Below are 17,119 nucleotides of genomic sequence, written 5' to 3'. Positions count from 1 at the left end.
CGCTCCGCGGGCCCCGGCTACCATACAGTAAAGGGCCCCAAAGGTCCAGCAGAAGACAAGTCCGTTTGGATGTGACTTTGGAGCGATCACTATTTATTATGGGATGATTGACACAAAACCGATCATTGATGACGTGACCTGTGTGCGATATGGGGCCCCCACAATCATTCCTCCTGGGGGGCCCAGTCCCACACTGGCAGAAGCATCTACAGATTTAAATTATTTTTTAATGTTCAGTGACAAAATCCTTTCATGAAAAGCATCTCCTCTATATAGTCCTGAACAAGAGCGCTAACGCCGGCTCCCTCACCTCACCTCAGGCTGTCATGGCCTCCGACTCACCTATGACAGACGCAGCACACACACACACTGCTACCTCACACCGCGTCACATGCCAGGAAATGGCGGGAAGACACAGCCATGTTGGATGTGGCGGCCCCTCGCTAGAGAGTAGCGATTATTAATGGGGACCACTACCCGCTTACTGTATGTCTGACACAAAGAAATGTCCTGACTCCGGCCCGTGCAGCCAGATAGAGAGATGAACGGCCCGCCTGCTCCCTACAGCAAAACAAATAAGACCTCAACATGGCGGTCGGAGCAGGATGCAAGTGGTGATGTCAGCAAGGCGTCCGCCGTCACCTGGTGGTTGTCATAGAGACAGAGGCTCGGTAGTGAGGCCTGTGCAGCGCCGGAGCCTGGCCCGGGAATAGTCGCAGCTAGACGGTACATGACGGGGGAAAGGGGCTGCGAATTCTCCCTATATATCATTATTAATGTGACATATATGTGGGGGGCTATACTTCTATTATACAATACTAACCTGACCCAACATCTCACTGCTGCTAATAGAGTGACCTGAAGGCATGTAATAACGAGCTGTATGTCACGTGTGGTATAATATGAGGTAATAACGAGCTATACGTCACGTGTGGTATAATATGAGGTAATAACGAGCTATACGTCACGTGTGGTGTAATACGAGGTAATAACGAGCTGTATGTCACGTGTGGTATAATATGAGGTAATAACGAGCTGTATGTCACGTGTGGTATAATATGAGGTAATAACGAGCTGTACGTCACGTGTGGTGTAATATGAGGTAATAACGAGCTATACGTCACGTGTGGTATAATATGAGGTAATAACGAGCTATACGTCACGTGTGGTATAATATGAGGTAATAACGAGCTGTATGTCACGTGTGGTATAATATGAGGTAATAACGAGCTATACGTCACGTGTGGTATAATGTGAGGTAATAACGAGCTATACGTCACGTGTGGTATAATATGAGGTAATAACGAGCTGTACGTCACGTGTGGTATAATATGAGGTAATAACGAGCTGTATGTCACGTGTGGTGTAATATGAGGTAATAACGAGCTGTATGTCACGTGTGGTGTAATATGAGGTAATAACGAGCTGTATGTCACGTGTGGTGTAATATGAGGTAATAACGAGCTATACGTCACGTGTGGTATAATATGAGGTAATAACGAGCTATACGTCACGTGTGGTATAATATGAGGTAATAACGAGCTGTACGTCACGTGTGGTATAATATGAGGTAATAACGAGCTGTATGTCACGTGTGGTATAATATGAGGTAATAACGAGCTATACGTCACGTGTGGTATAATGTGAGGTAATAACGAGCTATACGTCACGTGTGGTATAATATGAGGTAATAACGAGCTGTACGTCACGTGTGGTATAATATGAGGTAATAACGAGCTGTATGTCACGTGTGGTGTAATATGAGGTAATAACGAGCTGTATGTCACGTGTGGTGTAATATGAGGTAATAACGAGCTATACGTCACGTGTGGTATAATATGAGGTAATAACGAGCTATACGTCACGTGTGGTGTAATATGAGGTAATAACGAGCTATACGTCACGTGTGGTATAATATGAGGTAATAACGAGCTGTATGTCACGTGTGGTATAATATGTGGTAATAACGAGCTGTACGTCACGTGTGGTATAATATGAGGTAATAACGAGCTGTACGTCACGTGTGGTATAATATGAGGTAATAACGAGCTATACGTCACGTGTGGTATAATATGAGGTAATAACGAGCTATACGTCACGTGTGGTATAATATGAGGTAATAACGAGCTGTATGTCACGTGTGGTATAATATGAGGTAATAACGAGCTATACGTCACGTGTGGTGTAATATGAGGTAATAACGAGCTGTACGTCACGTGTGGTATAATATGAGGTAATAACGAGCTATACGTCACGTGTGGTATAATATGAGGTAATAACGAGCTATATGTCACGTGTGGTATAATATGTGGTAATAACGAGCTGTATGTCACGTGTGGTATAATATGAGGTAATAACGAGCTGTATGTCACGTGTGGTATAATATGAGGTAATAACGAGCTGTATGTCACGTGTGGTGTAATATGAGGTAATAACGAGCTATACGTCACGTGTGGTATAATATGAGGTAATAACGAGCTATACGTCACGTGTGGTGTAATATGAGGTAATAACGAGCTATACGTCACGTGTGGTATAATATGAGGTAATAACGAGCTGTATGTCACGTGTGGTATAATATGTGGTAATAACGAGCTGTACGTCACGTGTGGTATAATATGAGGTAATAACGAGCTGTACGTCACGTGTGGTATAATATGAGGTAATAACGAGCTATACGTCACGTGTGGTATAATATGTGGTAATAACGAGCTGTATGTCACGTGTGGTATAATGTGAGGTAATAACGAGCTATACGTCACGTGTGGTATAATATGAGGTAATAACGAGCTATACGTCACGTGTGGTATAATATGTGGTAATAACGAGCTATACGTCACGTGTGGTATAATGTGAGGTAATAACGAGCTATACGTCACGTGTGGTATAATATGAGGTAATAACGAGCTGTACGTCACGTGTGGTATAATATGAGGTAATAACGAGCTGTATGTCACGTGTGGTGTAATATGAGGTAATAACGAGCTGTATGTCACGTGTGGTGTAATATGAGGTAATAACGAGCTATACGTCACGTGTGGTATAATATGAGGTAATAACGAGCTATACGTCACGTGTGGTGTAATATGAGGTAATAACGAGCTATACGTCACGTGTGGTGTAATACGAGGTAATAACGAGCTGTATGTCACGTGTGGTGTAATATGAGGTAATAACGAGCTATACGTCACGTGTGGTATAATATGAGGTAATAACGAGCTATACGTCACGTGTGGTGTAATATGAGGTAATAACGAGCTATACGTCACGTGTGGTATAATATGAGGTAATAACGAGCTGTATGTCACGTGTGGTATAATATGTGGTAATAACGAGCTATACGTCACGTGTGGTATAATATGAGGTAATAACGAGCTGTACGTCACGTGTGGTATAATATGAGGTAATAACGAGCTATATGTAACGTGTGGTATAATATGAGGTAATAACGAGCTATACGTCACGTGTGGTGTAATACGAGGTAATAACGATCTATATGTCACGTGTGGTATAATATGAGGTAATAACGAGCTATATGTAACGTGTGGTATAATATGAGGTAATAACGAGCTATACGTCACGTGTGGTGTAATACGAGGTAATAACGATCCATATGTCACGTGTGGTAGAATATGAGGTAATAACGAGCTGTACGTCACGTGTGGTATAATATGAGGTAATAACGAGCTATACGCCACGTGTGGTATAATATGAGGTAATAACGAGCTGTACGTCACGTGTGGTATAATATGAGGTAATAACGAGCTGTACGTCACGTGTGGTATAATATGAGGTAATAACGAGCTATATGTAACGTGTGGTATAATATGAGGTAATAACGAGCTATACGTCACGTGTGGTGTAATACGAGGTAATAACGATCTATATGTCACGTGTGGTATAATATGAGGTAATAACGATCCATATGTCACGTGTGGTAGAATATGAGGTAATAACGAGCTGTACGTCACGTGTGGTATAATATGAGGTAATAACGAGCTATACGCCACGTGTGGTATAATATGAGGTAATAACGAGCTGTACGTCACGTGTGGTATAATATGAGGTAATAACGAGCTGTACGTCACGTGTGGTATAATATGAGGTAATAACGAGCTATACGTCACGTGTGGTATAATATGAGGTAATAACGAGCTATACGTCACGTGTGGTATAATATGAGGTAATAACGAGCTATACGTCACGTGTGGTATAATATGAGGTAATAACGAGCTGTACGTCACGTGTGGTATAATATGAGGTAATAACGAGCTATACGTCACGTGTGGTGTAATATGAGGTAATAACGAGCTATACGTCACGTGTGGTGTAATATGAGGTAATAACGAGCTATATGTCACGTGTGGTATAATATGAGGTAATAACGATCTATATGTCACGTGTGGTATAATATGAGGTAATAACGAGCTATACGTCACGTGTGGTATAATATGAGGTAATAACGAGCTATACGTCACGTGTGGTGTAATATGAGGTAATAACGATCTATATGTCACGTGTGGTATAATATGAGGTAATAACGAGCTATACGTCACGTGTGGTATAATATGAGGTAATAACGAGCTATACGTCACGTGTGGTATAATATGAGGTAATAACGAGCTGTACGTCACGTGTGGTATAATATGAGGTAATAACGAGCTGTACGTCACGTGTGGTATAATATGAGGTAATAAGTTTTATGTCACGTGTGGTGTAATATGGCTAGCGTTACGACAATGATTGGTGGGGGAGGAATTTTATGTGTATTTATCGTTTTTTTTATTTGTACTTTCATTTTTTTTTTGTTGCTCTGTCCCGAAAATATCATCGGGGGACTTTATTTCAATGGTTTATTTTTCCACTGTAACGGGGGCTGCACAGCTATTATACTATACACCGCTCTCGTTGAGCGCTGTGTATGTGAAACCAGAGAAGAAGTGGTAAAATCTGCTTCTACCTTTTTCCAGGGTCCCCAGCTGAAGCCCGCACCACAGTTATAGAATGTCACAAGCTTTAAGGACTAGGACGGCCCACCATAAATACTGACGCTCCCACAGCCGTGTACAGGGCCCACGATAATAACGCCACCGAAATATATGTGGCTGTCACCACATTATAAGTGTCCTGTCTCCTACATAATATGATCAGCGCTGTAATGTAGATAACAGTGGTCCTAGTAATAAAGAGGCTGTCACCACATTATAAGTGCCCTGTCCCCTATATAATGTGATCAGCGCTGTAATGTAGATAACAGTGGTCCTAGTAATAAAGAGGCTGTCACCAGATTATAAGTGTCCTGTCCCCTACATAATGTGATCAGCGCTGTAATGTAGATAACAGTGGTCCTAGTAATAAAGAGGCTGTCACCAGATTATAAGTGTCCTGTCCCCTACATAATGTGATCGGCACTGTAATGTAGAGAACAGTGGTCCTAGTAATAAAGAGGCTGTCACCAGATTATAAGTGCCCTGTCTCCTACATAATGTGATCAGCGCTGTAATGTAGATAACAGTGGTCCTAGTAATAAAGAGGCTGTCACCACATTATAAGTGTCCTGTCCCCTATATAATGTGATCGGCGCTATAATGTAGGTGACAGTAATGCTTTTAATTTAAATAAACAATCTATTTTTACCACTTTATTAGCGTTTTTAGATTTATGCTAATGAGTTTCTTAATGCCCAACTGGGCGTGTTTTTACTTTAGACCAAGTGGGCGTTGTACAGGGGAGTGTATGAGGCTGACCAATCAGTGACCAATCAGCGTCATGCACTCCTCTCCATTCATTTACTCAGCGCATAGGGATCCTGCTAGATCCTTATGTGCTGTCTTATACTTACACATTAACAATACTGAAGTGTTTAGACAGTGAATAGACATTCCACGGGATGTCTATTCACAATCTGCACTTCGTTACTCCGTCTGTGGTAGTTACAGCAGAGGAAGCGTAATCTCGCGAGATTACGCGGTAAATGACAGTTTAAAACGAGATCACGCTTCCTCTGCTGGAACTACCACAGAAACAGTAACGAAGGGCAGAGATTGTGAATAGACATCCCGTGGAATGTCTATTCACTGTCTAAACACTTCAGTATTGTTAATGTGTAAGTATAAGACAGCACATAAGGATCTAGCAGGATCCCTATGCGCTGAGTAAATGAATGGAGAGAAGTGCATGACGCTGATTGGTCACTGATTGGTCAGCCTCATACACTCCCCTGTACAACGCCCACTTGGTCTAAAGTAAACACACGCCCAGTTGGGCATTAAGAAACTCATTAGCATAAATCTAAAATCGCTAATAAAGTGGTAAAAATAGATCGTTTATTTAAATAGCACTGCTGTCCCCTACATTATAGCGCCGATCACATTATGTAGGAGATAGAACACTTATAATGTGGTGACAGCCTCTTTATTACTAGGACCACTGTTATCTACATTATAGCGCCGATCACATTATGTAGGGGACAGGACACTTATAATCTGGTGACAGCCTCTCTATTACTAGGACCACTGTTATCTACATTACAGCACTGATCACATTATGTAGGAGACAGGACACTTATAATCTGGTGACAGCCTCTCTATTACTAGGACCACTGTTATCTACATTATAGCGCCGATCACATTATGTAGGGGACAGGACACTTATAATCTGGTGACAGCCTCTCTATTACTAGGACCACTGTTATCTACATTACAGCACTGATCACATTATGTAGGAGACAGGACACTTATAATCTGGTGACAGCCTCTCTATTACTAGGACCACTGTTATCTACATTATAGCGCCGATCACATTATGTAGGAGACAGGACACTTATAATGTGGCGACAGCCTCTTTATTACTAGGACCACTGTTATCTACATTATAGCGCCGATCACATTATGTAGGAGACAGGACACTTATAATCTGGTGACAGCCTCTTTATTACTAGGACCACTGTTATCTACATTACAGCACTGATCACATTATGTAGGAGACAGGACACTTATAATCTGCTGACAGCCTCTTTAACAATGCAACTGCAGCGCTCCTATTTAATGTGCAAACATAGTGCCGACTGATGGACTGCAGCGTTTACACTAGACGGCGGACTGACTGCGGCGTTTACACTAGACGGCGGACTGACTGCGGCGTTTACACTAGACGGCGGACTGACGGCGGCGTTTACACTAGACGGCGGACTGACGGCAGCGTTTACACTAGACGACGGACTGACGGCGGCGTTTACACTAGACGGAGGACTGACGGCAGCGTTTACACTAGACGGCGGACTGACGGCGGCGTTTACACTAGATGGCGGACTGACGGCGGCGTTTACACTAGACTTATATCTAAAAAAAAGAATTGGCCCCTGTTTGTATTCAGACATGCTGTTGCACACACTACAGGGCAGCATGCAGCACAGTGATTATTTTATTGCTTGTCTTCCCAGGGTGTCAGTTGATTTTAATCATGCAGAAAATGCAGCCAGGCTCATCCAGTCAGGAGAATCAGCCGCCCAGGTTATGTCGTGGGACAGCGCAGATGAACCGGCCCAGAAACACCCCGACCGCTCCAGAATCGGACAAGGACTCGGGATATTCAGGTGCCACAGAATGAGGGTGATCCTCTTATATGTAATGTGTGGTTCATGTGGCCCTCTATGTGTGAAGTTATGTAGTACAGTGCCTTGCAAAAAGTATTTACCCCCATTTATGTTTTTCTTGTTTTGATGCTTTACAGCCTGCAATTGGCATAGATTTTACACTTCATTTTATTTCATGGATCAGACAAAATAGTCCAAATGATTACAGTAGAATGAAAAAAAATACCTTGTTATAAAAAATGAAAAACTTGTGAATGCATATAATATATTCACCCCATTAACTATAAAACCCCTGAATGAGCTGTGTTCAAACATATTACCTTTACATGTCACATAATTACACTGCACAGAGGAGATGTAGTGTCTGTATATAGGATCAGTATAAGATGTATACAGAGGAGATGTAGTGTCTGTATATAGGATCAGTATAAGATGTATACAGAGGAGATGTAGTGTCTGTATATAGGATCAGTATAAGATGTATACAGAGGAGATGTAGTATCTGTATATAGGATCAGTATAAGATGTATACAGGGGAGATGTAGTGTCTGTATATAGGATCAGTATAAGATGTACACAGAGGAGATGTAGTGTCTGTATATAGGATCAGTATAAGATGTACACAGAGGAGATGTAGTGTCTGTATATAGGATCAGTATAAGATGTATACAGAGGAGATGTAGTGTCTGTATATAGGATCAGTATAAGATGTACACAGAGGAGATGTAGTATCTGTATATAGGATCAGTATAAGATGTATACAGAGGAGATGTAGTATCTGTATATAGGATCAGTATAAGATGTATACAGAGGAGATGTAGTGTCTGTATATAGGATCAGTATAAGATGTATACAGAGGAGATGTAGTATCTGTATATAGGATCAGTATAAGATGTACACAGAGGAGATGTAGTATCTGTATATAGGATCAGTATAATGTACACAGAGGAGATGTAGTGTCTGTATATAGGATCAGTATAAGATGTACACAGAGGAGATGTAGTATCTGTATATAGGATCAGTATAAGATGTATACAGAGGAGATGTAGTATCTGTATATAGGATCAGTATAAGATATACACAGAGGAGATGTAGTGTCTGTATATAGGATCAGTATAAGATGTATACAGAGGAGATGTAGTATCTGTATATAGGATCAGTATAAGATGTACACAGAGGAGATGTAGTATCTGTATATAGGATCAGTATAATGTACACAGAGGAGATGTGTCTGTATATAGGATCAGTATAAGATGTACACAGAGGAGATGTAGTATCTGTATATAGGATCAGTATAAGATGTATACAGAGGAGATGTAGTATCTGTATATAGGATCAGTATAAGATGTACACAGAGGAGATGTAGTATCTGTATATAGGATCAGTATAAGATGTACACAGAGGAGATGTAGTGTCTGTATATAGGATCAGTATAAGATGTACAGAGGAGATGTAGTGTCTGTATATAGGATCAGTATAAGATGTATACAGAGGAGATGTAGTATCTGTATATAGGATCAGTATAAGATGTACACAGAGCAGATGTAGTGTCTGTATATAGGATCAGTATAAGATGTACAGAGGAGATGTAGTATCTGTATATAGGATCAGTATAAGATGTATACAGAGGAAATGTAGTGTCTGTATATAGGATCAGTATAAGATGTATACAGGGGAGATGTAGTGTCTGTATATAGGATCAGTATAAGATGTACACAGAGAAGATGTAGTATCTGTATATAGGATCAGTATAAGATGTATACAGAGGAGATGTAGTATCTGTATATAGGATCAGTATAAGATGTACACAGAGGAGATGTAGTGTCTGTATATAGGATCAGTATAAGATGTACACAGAGGAGATGTAGTGACTCTATATAGGATCAGTATAAGATGTACACAGAGGAGATGTTGTATCTGTATATAGGATCAGTATAAGATGTACACAGAGGAGATGTAGTGTCTGTATATAGGATCAGTATAAGATGTACAGAGGAGATGTAGTGTCTGTATATAGGATCAGTATAAGATGTACACAGGGGAGATGTAGTATCTGTATATAGGATCAGTATAAGATGTACACAGAGGAGATGTAGTGTCTGTATATAGGATCAGTATAAGATGTACACAGAGCAGATGTAGTGTCTGTATATAGGATCAGTATAAGATGTACAGAGGAGATGTAGTATCTGTATATAGGATCAGTGTAAGATGTATACAGAGGAGATGTAGTGTCTGTATATAGGATCAGTATAAGATGTATACAGGGGAGATGTAGTGTCTGTATATAGGATCAGTATAAGATGTATACAGAGGAGATGTAGTATCTGTATATAGGATCAGTATAAGATGTACACAGAGGAGATGTAGTGTCTGTATATAGGATCAGTATAAGATGTACACAGAGGAGATGTAGTGACTCTATATAGGATCAGTATAAGATGTACACAGAGGAGATGTAGTGTCTGTATATAGGATCAGTATAAGATGTACACAGAGGAGATGTAGTGTCTGTATATAGGATCAGTATAAGATGTACACAGAGGAGATGTAGTGACTGTATATAGGATCAGTATAAGATGTACACAGAGGAGATGTAGTATCTGTATATAGGATCAGTATAAGATGTACACAGAGGAGATGTAGTGTCTGTATATAGGATCAGTATAAGATGTACACAGAGGAGATGTAGTGTCTGTATGTAGGATCAGTATAAGATGTACACAGAGGAGATGTAGTGTCTGTATATAGGATCAGTATAATGTACACAGAGGAGATGTAGTATCTGTATATAGGATCAGTATAAGATGTACACAGAGGAGATGTAGTATCTGTATATAGGATCAGTATAAGATGTACACAGAGGAGTTGTAGTATCTGTATATAGGATCAGTATAAGATGTACACAGAGGAGATGTAGTATCTGTATATAGGATCAGTATAAGATGTACACAGAGGAGATGTAGTATCTGTATATAGGATCAGTATAAGATGTACAGAGGAGATGTAGTGTCTGTATATAGGATCAGTATAAGATGTACACAGGGGAGATGTAGTATCTGTATATAGGATCAGTATAAGATGTACACAGAGGAGATGTAGTATCTGTATATAGGATCAGTATAAGATGTATACAGAGGAGATGTAGCATCTGTATATAGGATCAGTATAAGATGTACACAGAGGAGATGTAGCATCTGTATATAGGATCAGTATAAGATGTACACAGAGGAGATGGAGCGTCTGTATATAGGATCAGTATAAGATGTACACAGAGGAGATGTAGTATCTGTATATAGGATCAGTATAAGATGTACACAGAGGAGATGTAGTATCTGTATATAGGACCAGTATAAGATGTACACAGAGGAGATGTAGTATCTGTATATAGGATCAGTATAAGATGTACACAGGGGAGATGTAGTATCTGTATATAGGATCAGTATAAGATGCACAGAGGAGATGTAGTATCTGTATATGGGATCAGTATAAGATGTACACAGGGGAGATGTAGTATCTGTATATAGGATCAGTATAAGATGCACAGAGGAGATGTAGTATCTGTATATAGGATCAGTATAAGATGTACACAGGGGAGATGTAGTATCTGTATATAGGATCAGTATAAGATGCACAGAGGAGATGTAGTATCTGTATATAGGATCAGTATAAGATGTACACAGAGGAGATGTAGTATCTGTATATAGGATCAGTATAAGATGTACACAGGGGAGATGTAGTATCTGTATATAGGATCAGTATAAGATGCACAGAGGAGATGTAGTATCTGTATATAGGATCAGTATAAGATGTATACAGAGGAGATGTAGTGTCTGTATATAGGATCAGTATAAGATGTACAGAGGAGATGTAGTGTCTGTATATAGGATCAGTATAAGATGTATACAGAGGAGATGTAGTATCTGTATATAGGATCAGTATAAGATGTACACAGAGGAGAGGTAGTATCTGTATATAGGATCAGTATAAGATGTACACAGAGGAGATGTAGTGTCTGTATATAGGATCAGTATAAGATGTACACAGAGGAGATGTAGTATCTGTATATAGCATCAGTATAAGATGTACACAGAGGAGATGTAGTATCTGTATATAGGATCAGTATAAGATGTACACAGAGGAGATGTAGTATCTGTATATAGGAGCAGTATAAGATGTACACAGAGGAGATGTAGTGTCTGTATATAGGATCAGTATAAGATGTACACAGAGGAGATGTAGTATCTGTATATAGGATCAGTATAAGATGTACACAGAGGAGATGTAGTGTCTGTATATGGGATCAGTATAAGATGTACACAGAGGAGATGTAGTATCTGTATATAGGATCAGTATAAGATGTACACAGAGGAGATGTAGTGTCTGTATATAGGATCAGTATAAGATGTACACAGAGGAGATGTAGTGTCTGTATATAGGATCAGTATAAGATGTACACAGAGGAAATGTAGTGTTTGTATATAGGATCAGTATAAGATGTACACAGAGGAGATGTAGTATCTGTATATAGGATCAGTATAAGATGTACACAGAGGAGATGTAGTGTCTGTATATAGGATCAGTATAAGATGTATACAGAGGAGATGTAGTGTCTGTATATAGGATCAGTATAAGATGTACACAGAGGAGATGTAGTATCTGTATATAGGATCAGTATAAGATGCACAGAGGAGATGTAGTGTCTGTATATAGGATCAGTATAAGATGTACACAGTGGAGATGTAGTATCTGTATATAGGATCAGTATAAGATGCACAGAGGAGATGTAGTATCTGTATATAGGATCAGTATAAGATGTACACAGAGGAGATGTAGTATCTGTATATAGGATCAGTATAAGATGTACACAGAGGAGATGTAGTATCTGTATATAGGATCATTATAAGATGTACACAGAGGAGATGTTGTCTCTATATATAGGATCAGTATAAGATGTACACAGAGGAGATGTAGTATCTGTATATAGGATCAGTATAAGATGTATACAGAGGAGATGTAGTGTCTGTATATAGGATCAGTATAAGATGTACACAGAGGAGATGTAGTGTCTGTATATAGGATCAGTATAAGATGTACACAGAGGAGATGTAGTGTCTGTATATAGGATCAGTATAAGATGTACACAGAGGAGATGTAGTGTCTGTATATAGGATCAGTATAAGATGTATACAGAGGAGATGTAGTGTCTGTATATAGGATCAGTATAAGATGTACACAGAGGAGATGTAGTATCTGTATATAGGATCAGTATAAGATGTATACAGAGGAGATGTAGTGTCTGTATATAGGATCAGTATAAGATGTACACAGAGGAGATGTAGTATCTGTATATAGGATCAGTATAAGATGTACACAGAGGAGATGTAGTGTCTGTATATAGGATCAGTATAAGATGTACAGAGGAGATGTAGTGTCTGTATATAGGATCAGTATAAGATGTACACAGGGGAGATGTAGTATCTGTATATAGGATCAGTATAAGATGTACACAGAGGAGATGTAGTGTCTGTATATAGGATCAGTATAAGATGTATACAGAGGAGATGTAGTATCTGTATATAGGATCAGTATAAGATGTACACAGAGCAGATGTAGTGTCTGTATATAGGATCAGTATAAGATGTACAGAGGAGATGTAGTGTCTGTATATAGGATCAGTATAAGATGTACACAGAGGAGATGTAGTGTCTGTATATAGGATCAGTATAAGATGTATACAGAGGAGATGTAGTGTCTGTATATAGGATCAGTATAAGATGTATACAGAGGAGATGTAGTATCTGTATATAGGATCAGTATAAGATGTATACAGAGGAGATGTAGTATCTGTATATAGGATCAGTATAAGATGTACACAGAGGAGATGTAGTGTCTGTATATAGGATCAGTATAAGATGTATACAGAGGAGATGTAGTATCTGTATATAGGATCAGTATAAGATGTACACAGAGCAGATGTAGTGTCTGTATATAGGATCAGTATAAGATGTACAGAGGAGATGTAGTGTCTGTATATAGGATCAGTATAAGATGTACACAGAGGAGATGTAGTGTCTGTATATAGGATCAGTATAAGATGTATACAGAGGAGATGTAGTGTCTGTATATAGGATCAGTATAAGATGTGCACAGAGGAGATGTAGTGTCTGTATATAGGATCAGTATAAGATGTATACAGAGGAGATGTAGTATCTGTATATAGGATCAGTATAAGATGTATACAGAGGAGATGTAGTATCTGTATATAGGATCAGTATAAGATGTATACAGAGGAGATGTAGTATCTGTATATAGGATCAGTATAAGATGTACACAGAGGAGATGTAGTGTCTGTATATAGGATCAGTATAAGATGTATACAGAGGAGATGTAGTATCTGTATATAGGATCAGTATAAGATGTACACAGAGCAGATGTAGTGTCTGTATATAGGATCAGTATAAGATGTACAGAGGAGATGTAGTGTCTGTATATAGGATCAGTATAAGATGTACACAGGGGAGATGTAGTGTCTGTATATAGGATCAGTATAAGATGTATACAGAGGAGATGTAGTGTCTGTATATAGGATCAGTATAAGATGTGCACAGAGGAGATGTAGTGTCTGTATATAGGATCAGTATAAGATGTATACAGAGGAGATGTAGTATCTGTATATAGGATCAGTATAAGATGTATACAGAGGAGATGTAGTATCTGTATATAGGATCAGTATAAGATGTATACATAGGAGATGTAGTATCTGTATATAGGATCAGTATAAGATGTACACAGAGGAGATGTAGTGTCTGTATATAGGATCAGTATAAGATGTACACAGAGGAGATGTAGTGACTGTATATAGGATCAGTATAAGATGTACACAGAGGAGATGTAGTGTCTGTATATAGGATCAGTATAAGATGTACACAGAGGAGATGTAGTGTCTGTATATAGGATCAGTATAAGATGTACACAGAGGAGATGTAGTGACTGTATATAGGATCAGTATAAGATGTACACAGAGGAGATGTATCTGTATATAGGATCAGTATAAGATGTACAGAGGAGATGTAGTGTCTGTATATAGGATCAGTATAAGATGTACACAGGGGAGATGTAGTATCTGTATATAGGATCAGTATAAGATGTACACAGAGGAGATGTAGTATCTGTATATAGGATCAGTATAAGATGTACACAGAGGAGATGTAGTATCTGTATATAGGATCAGTATAAGATGTATACAGAGGAGATGTAGTATCTGTATATAGGATCAGTATAAGATGTACACAGAGGAGATGTAGTATCTGTATATAGGATCAGTATAAGATGTACACAGAGGAGATGTAGTATCTGTATATAGGATCAGTATAAGATGTACACAGAGGAGATGTAGTGAGATGTAGTATCTGTATATTGGATCAGTATAAGATGTACACAGAGGAGATGTAGTGTCTGTATATAGGATCAGTATAAGATGTACACAGAGGAGATGTAGTGTCTGTATATAGGATCAGTATAAGATGTACACAGAGGAGATGTAGTGTCTGTATATAGGATCAGTATAAGATGTACACAGAGGAGATGTAGTGTCTGTATATAGGATCAGTATAAGATGTATACAGAGGAGATGTAGTGTCTGTATATAGGATCAGTATAAGATGTACACAGACGAGATGTAGTATCTGTATATAGGATCAGTATAAGATGTACACAGAGGAGATGTAGTGTCTGTATATAGGATCAGTATAAGATGTATACAGAGGAGATGTAGTATCTGTATATAGGATCAGTATAAGATGTACAGAGGAGATGTAGTGTCTGTATATAGGATCAGTATAAGATGTACACAGGGGAGATGTAGTATCTGTATATAGGATCAGTATAATGTACACAGAGGAGATGTAGTATCTGTATATAGGATCAGTATAAGATGTACACAGAGGAGTTGTAGTATCTGTATATAGGATCAGTATAAGATGTACACAGAGGAGATGTAGTATCTGTATATAGGATCAGTATAAGATGTACAGAGGAGATGTAGTGTCTGTATATAGGATCAGTATAAGATGTACACAGGGGAGATGTAGTGTCTGTATATAGGATCAGTATAAGATGTACACAGAGGAGATGTATCTGTATATAGGATCAGTATAAGATGTACACAGAGGAGATGTAGTATCTGTATATAGGATCAGTATAAGATATACACAGAGGAGATGTAGTATCTGTATATAGGATCAGTATAAGATGTACACAGAGGAGATGTAGTATCTGTATATAGGATCAGTATAAGATATACACAGAGGAGATGTAGTATCTGTATATAGGAGCAGTATAAGATGTACACAGAGGAGATGTAGTGTCTGTATATAGGATCAGTATAAGATGTACACAGAGGAGATGTAGTATCTGTATATAGGATCAGTATAAGATGTACACAGAGGAGATGTAGTGTCTGTATATGGGATCAGTATAAGATGTACACAGAGGAGATGTAGTATCTGTATATAGGATCAGTATAAGATGTACACAGAGGAGATGTAGTGTCTGTATATAGGATCAGTATAAGATGTACACAGAGGAGATGTAGTGTCTGTATATAGGATCAGTATAAGATGTACACAGAGGAAATGTAGTGTTTGTATATAGGATCAGTATAAGATGTACACAGAGGAGATGTAGTATCTGTATATAGGATCAGTATAAGATGTACACAGAGGAGATGTAGTGTCTGTATATAGGATCAGTATAAGATGTACACAGAGGAGATGTAGTGTCTGTATATAGGATCAGTATAAGATGTACACAGAGGAGATGCAGTGTCTGTATATAGGATCAGTATAAGATGTACACAGAGGAGATGTAGTGTCTGTATATAGGATCAGTATAAGATGTACACAGAGGAGATGTAGTATCTGTATATAGGATCAGTATAAGATGTACACAGAGGAGATGTAGTGTCTGTATATAGGATCAGTATAAGATGTACACAGAGGAGATGTAGTATCTGTATATAGGATCAGTATAAGATGTACACAGAGGAGATGTAGTGAATGTATATAGGATCAGTATAAGATGTACACAGAGGAGATGTAGTGTCTGTATATAGGATCAGTATAAGATGTGCACAGAGGAGATGTAGTATCTGTATATAGGATCAGTATAAGATGTATACAGCGGGGATGTAGTATCTGTATATAGGATCAGTATAAGATGTACACAGAGGAGATGTAGTGTCTGTATATAGGATCAGTATAAGATGTACACAGAGGAGATGTAGTGTCTGTATATAGGATCAGTATAAGATGTACACAGAGGAGATGTAGTGTCTGTATATAGGATCAGTATAAGATGTATACAGAGGAGATGTAGTGTCTGTATATAGGATCAGTATAAGATGTACACAGAGGAGATGTAGTATCTGTATATAGGATCAGTATAAGATGTACACAGAGGAGATGTAGTGTCTGTATATAGGATCAGTATAAGATGTACACAGAGGAGATGTAGTGTCTGTAT

At 38.7% G+C, this 17,119-nt stretch overlaps 1 protein-coding gene across 1 annotated transcript in view; it reads left to right on the top strand.

The window, feature by feature from the left end:
* Positions 1-498: 498 nt before the first annotated feature.
* Positions 499-17,119, top strand: part of TMEM63C (transmembrane protein 63C) — a 90,766-nt gene continuing 74,145 nt past the window's right edge. Inside the window, exons 1-2 of the mRNA XM_075844503.1 lie at positions 499-726; positions 7,442-7,594. Coding sequence (XP_075700618.1) covers positions 7,462-7,594 — 133 coding nt within the window. The 5' untranslated portion in view covers positions 499-726; positions 7,442-7,461. The remainder of the gene's footprint in view (positions 727-7,441; positions 7,595-17,119) is intronic.

The sequence above is a fragment of the Rhinoderma darwinii genome, chromosome 12 (genome assembly GCF_050947455.1).
Source record: "Rhinoderma darwinii isolate aRhiDar2 chromosome 12, aRhiDar2.hap1, whole genome shotgun sequence".
NCBI lineage: Eukaryota > Metazoa > Chordata > Amphibia > Anura > Rhinodermatidae > Rhinoderma > Rhinoderma darwinii.
This window is presented reverse-complemented; position numbering and strand designations above follow the sequence as displayed.